General features: G+C 35.2%; 1 protein-coding gene across 1 annotated transcript; it reads left to right on the forward strand.

Annotated features, from left to right (window-relative positions):
* Nucleotides 1–6,417: 6,417 nt before the first annotated feature.
* Nucleotides 6,418–6,780, forward strand: LOC148581752 (uncharacterized). The gene has a single exon (XM_088493529.1). It carries the CDS (start codon nt 6,418–6,420, stop codon nt 6,778–6,780), a length of 363 nt encoding a protein of 120 aa, XP_088349655.1.
* Nucleotides 6,781–7,185: the final 405 nt, after the last annotated feature.

A 7,185-nucleotide genomic window follows, 5' to 3' on the forward strand; every position in this document is an offset into this window, starting at 1 on the left:
ATGTCATTCTACCTTGGAAGGACGCAACGATCATTGACCTAACTTCTAATCGATAGGAGTACACTACACTCGGAGAAGCATAGTTGGATAGTAGTGTTAGTCTATTTTCCCTCGCATTTAGTATATTTTATGAGAGGTTAGGATCTTTTGTATAGTAGCCTGACTCCAGTCTAGGGTGACTTTTTCGAAGCCAGAGTTCGGTGCTTAGCCTATGAATATGTATATATGGTTATCTATTATCAATATCTTATTTAATCTATGATAACCTTATGTATAAAACTCAGCCTTTGGGCATATCTATGTGAACATATCTATCTGTGTTTTCTGCTTTTAATCTGAACGTATTATGTGCTTAACTGATGTAGATATTAACAATATAACTCGATATAATTCATGCTTATAACTCACGCACGGGCTCATATTAATATAAATAATATATAGTCTAGAGTATTTAGGTTTAACTGGATGGTAACACCTGATGACTGGCATTGGTCATGACATGCTGGAAGTCGGGTCATTACAATCTTTATCACAATAATGATAGAATTTATTCCAAGTTTACAAACACCAATTTTGAGATCAGGACAAATAAAAACGAACCAAATAGGTTATATGCTAAGATAAACGAAGCTATTATTCCAAGCTTCACAAATAAACACCAAGACAAACCAAAATGTCAAGGCCAAATAAAAACCAATTACAAAGACTCAAACTTAATATGAAACTCTTTTTTGACTTTTCTTTATAGTTTATGTCTTTTCACTTATAGGCATTTTCAAATAATCTTTCACAGAATTATAAGTCTTTTTTTATTTACTAGGAAGGCTCAAAACAAAAATTGAATAGATCAATTGAGATCTAAATGAAGAAGAATGACACATAAATGTGTAGTGTATGAATTCTGAATTTTCTTCTTAACCTTTCCTTGAAAGCTCATCTTCTTCTTATAGCAAAACTGAAGCTTTATGATTCTTACTAGCTGTTAATGTCAATCAATTCTCATAATTGTCAAAATACTATCCTTTTCTATGGGCAGTATCAATCTTTTATATTCTTCTCATATAAGTTGATTCTTTTTAGACATAATCAAATTAGCCATTAAACCAATGTCAATCCTAAAACTTTATTGCACAATTAGTCAAACTAAAAATTAAAATCAATTTTTAATCAAATCAACCAAATATTTGTTGTCACAATAAATGACAAAATCTTTTCAAACTTAATAATCTCCCATTTGATAATAAACATTTTAAAATAGAGAGCATTTAAGAAAAGAAATAAGAATAAGACAACTTCTCTTTTAGTGACAAAAAGATCTCCCATTGAATTCAGAAGAGATTTAATTAAAGCCCCCGTGAATGTGTGATATAATGTCTTTAGGCTAGTCTAAAATAGAGTGTAGCAAAAACATAAGAAAAGAGCAAGCAAGAGCAACTATATAGTATTATGAGCCAAAGTAGAGAGTTGCAACAGTTAATAATAGACTAATTCTATGGTACCTAAATTTTGTCTATCTTACTTTTTGTAGTAAGTTTTAAATTTTTAACTTTTTTTTACCTTTATACCTTTTAAATTAAACATTTATTTTTAACTTTTTTGATAAGTTAGCCACTACTTTTTAGATACCAAAGCAATCACCTTAGTAATAAACTAAATAAACCTGATAGCAACATAACTTAAGTCTCAAAAAAGTTTCAATAATACCAAAATGAAATAAACCACAAAATAAAATAACTTAAGTTCTCTCTATTCCTATTACTTGTCAAAGTAGAGAGTTGCAACCATTAATAATAAACTAAATAAACCTGACAATAACACAACTTAGTCTCAAAATAGTTTCAGCAATACCAAAATAAAATAAAATAAAATAACTTAAGTTCTTTCTATTCTTATTACTTCTTATTATTTCCCCTTTTGTCATTAAGAAAGCAAGACAAATACTTGAAAATATAAGTTAGAGATGATAAAATAGAACAGTACCAAATAAGGTTGTAAAGGATTATAGTCATAAAAAAAAGACTTAATAACAAAAGAAATTAGGAATGTAGTAACTAGCATCACTATGCATCAGAAATGGCCAAATTCTCTTCCTTGTCATCATCCTCATCACCACAATAATAATGCTTAGTGGTTAGATCATCAATGTGCTGCTTCAGAATATCATCCTTTCCTTAGTCTTCCTTAGGTTGGACTCAATAATTCCATCTCCTTCTTTGTTTAGCAATGTAAATCTGTTGTGACTCCACATAGTTGGCAAGCTCTTGAGCTAAATCTCTCACTATTCTAGTGAGCTTAGTAAACTTGGACCTAGTTGAGGATCGAGAAGTCCTTGAGCTTTCAGCACCACCTAGAGCCAGATTTTCTTTACTTGAACAAAAATTTGGCGATTAATGGTTTTCCAATGCAATTAAGAAGGTTGGGGTCTGATTTCAGATACTAGAGCGCGTGGAATGGCGATGTTTTCGTGGTTGTAGTGGATTTGTTGTTGAAGTGAATCGAGGAGCTATGAGGTGTTGGTTTGATAGAAGTAGAGGAAGGAGGGCCAATGAGGGAACTCCTTTAAAAGGGGACGATAATAGCGGAGGAAGTAGAGGATGAGGACTGTTAGGCCAAGTAGCTTTTGCATGTTGGCGACAGATTTTGTCATTATGGAGGAGGGAAGTGACTTTTAGATCAGTTTCTTTGTCGATGATGTGGTCGAGGCTTTGATTCTTCACCCGCTTGAACGACACCTTCATTATGCTCCACTGTGTTGTTGCTGTTGGTGGTGGAAAAGTTTGAGTACCTTACATTCTTGTTCTACCCAACATTCTTCCACTCAGCTTGTCTTACTCATCTGTGTGCATTCAATCTCAAATTTGGATGTGGAGAAATTAATGTCCCAAACTAATAACAGAGATAAAATGGGATTCAATATACGACATATGCCACATTTTTATTTTCTTTTGCCACCTCAGCTATATTCATTAACGAAGAAGATTTTCATTATAGTTGGACATTTTTGTAGCATTTTAAAATATTTTAGAATACTTTTGCTATTATTAAAAGTAAGATTTTTTTGTCATCAATTTAAAAATTAGGGACAGTTTTAATAGTTTTCTCTAAACCATTTTCTTCCATTATGTTTCTCTCCAGATCCTCTTTATTCATAATTTGAACTGTTTAAATCCTAATTTTTATTCATTATTTATTAATATTTTTTAATACTAAAATCATAATTCTAATTCAAGATTTGTATTCCAATTGGAAGTATATGAATCGTTTTGTTAGAATTTATCTGCGAATTTTATACACCAAATTTGTGATTTTGTTACATTGTCTATGATTTAAATTATTGTTCAATATTACGGTTTGCATTAGAAACTTTAGGGATTTTTTAAATAAATATTAAAATTACTGAAATACGTAATTTTCAGAGTTTTTACCATTTTGCGTGTTTAACCTTTTCTCATTTACAATCTAAATGAGATAAGTATGGCCGTATCTAGTTTATACTGTAAACGAGATAAGGCACGCACACGTCTCCACATATCACATTTATAAATGTGTTGTGATACGTGCCTTATCTCGTTTACAGTGTTAATGAGATAAACCATACTTATCTCGTTTATACTATAAACGAGATAAGGTTAAAGACGAATCATTGACACGGTAAACGAGATATAATATAACCAAAATATGGCTTCTATAAAAAGATTAGCAAATTGCTGGTATTCTTCACAAAATCATCAAATCTTCTTTCTCCTCCCTTTTCTTTCCTAGAGATTTGGAAAAAATGTCTAATAGTAGTAGTTTCTTTGTTGTGATGGTTTATCCCAACCGTCAGATGAGAAACAGTGACAGTAGGGTAATATTTGAGTGCAAAAGTCCGGCATTCTTCTGAAGTAGAAAAGCGGATTCATTGTCGAAGCTAAAAAGTATGATAATATCTCACATCGGTGGTGTGGAGGCAAAAGACATTGGTCGAGTTTGGTATAGGATGCTAGTACGAATGGAGAATGGAATGTTTCAATGTCATCTGTTTTGGCTCGATGGCGACGAGCATGTGCGCTTTATGTTTGATGTGCACGAGAGAATTATGGTTGAACAAGTGATGGAGCTTTTAGCAGAGGTTCGTGACGTTGGTGGGGCCGGTAGTGGTACCTCGGACTTCGTACCAGATGACCCTCTTCTCGCACCACGTCCGTTGCACTGTGCGAGTCTAGTGCAGGACATGGAGGTTAAGGGTGAAGAATTAGATGATGACTACGTTGCCGATAGTGACAAAAGTGGTTCATGGGAGGGTGATGATGAAGATGAGTTCATACCAAAGACTCCCATTGGGGGATCAGGTCGACACCTGTTGCCACCTCCCAAACCAATCCTAGAGTTATCATATGTGCGCAGCCACTACCACACATTGGATTTGGATGCAATGTATGAGGAAACTCCGTACTCAAACATGGTGGCCGAGGATTACAACACGGATGGCGGTTTAGAGTTTAGGGTTGGTCATAAATTCAAGAGCAGGGAGGCAGTGATGCAAGGTGTGAAGAATTACAGCATTTGATGAAGTGCATAATATCGAGTAATTGAGTCAAATCGGCTGAAGTACTATGTACGATGCAGGCAGTTCACCGACGGTTGTCCTTGGACCCTCTGGGTTGTCATCTGACAGAATCTCAGATATTGGTGAGTATTAGATAATTTTACCTCATTTTTGAAATTGTTGTTGTTATTCTGGTTAGATTTTAATTCGATGATACTTAACAACTTTAGGGAGGTGCATAAATTTGGTGGATCACATATGTGTCTAGCCCACCATGTCGCAGGATCATCGACAGTTGGATAGCCACCTCATATGCAGATTCATCTTGACGCTCAAATAGTCAAGTCCATCAGTATCCATCCCTGTTCTATAAAGTACAGTGAGGCAGAGCTATCTGATGGAGGAAATTGGCGGTAAAGATTTTCACAAAAGTATCGCGTTGTAAGTATAGTTCTAAACCAATAAATTATCCTCAGTCAACGTTTAATTAGGTTGTCACAAATACAAACCCCAATAAAATTAACCAAAGTATTTAAACATCGGGTCGTCTCTCAAGGAATTGCAGGAAAGTGTATTTATTATTGGTTATGATGTACTTCTTTTTGGGGTTTTGTAATAAGAAACGAGAAAGTAAAATGGCAAAAAAATAAACTAATAACTAAGAAAGCTCTTAGCAAGGAAAGGGAATTAGAAGTCATATCCTCATTATCATCGTCAATTGTGATGGTAAATGTAAATTGCCTTCACTTAGTTAACCTCTAACCAATGAAGAAAAGTCAAGTGCATACAATCAACTTGAGTTCACAAGTCCTAATCAACTCATAATTAATGAGAGACTAGATTTAGTGAAGTTCAAACTAATCGACAATCTTCAATTACCAATCAACAAGAGACTTTGACAATTCAAGAGTCTCCAAATCATCAACCCAAGCCAAGAACACAAAAATCTAAATTAAAATCCAACCAAACATTTTATCAAACACTTGGAAGGCACAAAATAAAAGCATAGAAAAGTAACAAGAAATAATAAAATCTAAGATTAACAAATGCAAGGAATCAATAATAACAGCTGAAGAAAGCAATAATAATATGAAATACCTCAAATTGCATAAGAATTAAAAGCAACAAAGTGTCATGAACAATAAAGCAACAAAGTAAAGGAACCAACATATAAAACGAAGAAAGCAAAGAAGTGATAACAAGAACTTAAAAGAGGAACTTGAATTAAAATGAGAAGAATCTAAACCTAGATGAAACTGAAAATAAAAGAAGAAACCTAAAACCCTCCCCTCTCTCTAGAAACCTACATCTAAAAACCTAAAGTGTGTGAATGAATGAAAAGTTTTTGGTCTGTCCCCCTTCCAGCTCCACTCTGTAGCCTCTTCTCTAAGTTTTCAGGCCTGGAACTGAGTCAAAAGTAGCCCAAAAATCACCCTCAGTGTTTTCTGTTAATTGCAGCACGTGACGCTCGTCACGCGTACGCGTCAGTCAAGCGTACGCGTCAATTGGTTAGTCTTGGTCATGCGTACGCGTCAGCCATGCGTACGCGTGGATGCCAGCTTCTCAAAACTCCAATTTTGTGTGTTCCATCCACTTTTGCATGCTTCCTTTCCATCCTCTAAGCCATTCCTACCCTATAAACTCTGAAATCACTTAACGCACATATCACGACATCGAATGATAATAAAAGATGATTAAAAATTATCAATTTTAAGGCCAAAAAAGCATGTTTTCAATCATAACACAAATTCAGAAGGAAACTTAAAAACATGGAATTTACATGGATAAGTGTGAGAATAGTTGATAAAATCCACTCAATTCAATGCAAAATAAACCGTAAAATAGTGATTTATTACTATCACTTCAAGCTGTTGTATAGGAAGGTATGGATGACAAAACAAAAGGCAATTACGCAAATATATGGTGATTGGAAGGAGTCGTACAACAGGGTGCCATGGTTGCTCCAAGCATTGCAAAGTTGTTGTTCAGGCACGATATATGAATTGAGTGATGTGCCATACTATGATGGACACGTGATGATTCTAGACTACAGTCAGTTTGACAAGATTTTTTGGTCGTACCCTCCATGCATTGAAGCATTCAAGCATTGCAATCCCTTCATCTTAGTAAACGGCACACACTTGTATGGCAAGTATGGAGCAGTGTTGCCAATTGCAGTTGCCCTAAACGATAACAGCAATATCCTACTTGTGACCTTCGCCATTGTTGAGTCTAAGAGTACAGAGTCATAGTCATTCTTTCTATCCAATCTGAAGTGCCATGTCACACTACAGGAATGGCTTCTAATTATATCTGATAGATTCCAAGCAATCAAGGCTGTGCTTAGAGCGAATGATAGCCTATGGAAGCCTCCTAGGGCATTTCATGCATATTATGTCAAGCACATGGCTGCGAACTTCATGTCCTAGTTCAAGTCAGCTGAGGGCAAGCGATATCTCATTAATGTTGTCTACAGTCCTAGTAGTGCTGGCTATGAGTAGTACACGGATGCTCTGAGGACCTTATCACGTGAGATGGCTGACTGCGCCGGGAGATTTAAGAAGGAAATATGGCTACAGCACGGTGATAGTGGACGTCGATTTGGTCACATGACAACGAACCTTTCTGAATGCATCAATGCAGTGCTGAAGGGAACA

This window comes from Arachis ipaensis, chromosome B10 (genome assembly GCF_059453495.1).
Source record: "Arachis ipaensis isolate K30076 ecotype BB chromosome B10, ASM5945349v1, whole genome shotgun sequence".
Taxonomy (NCBI): domain Eukaryota; kingdom Viridiplantae; phylum Streptophyta; class Magnoliopsida; order Fabales; family Fabaceae; genus Arachis; species Arachis ipaensis.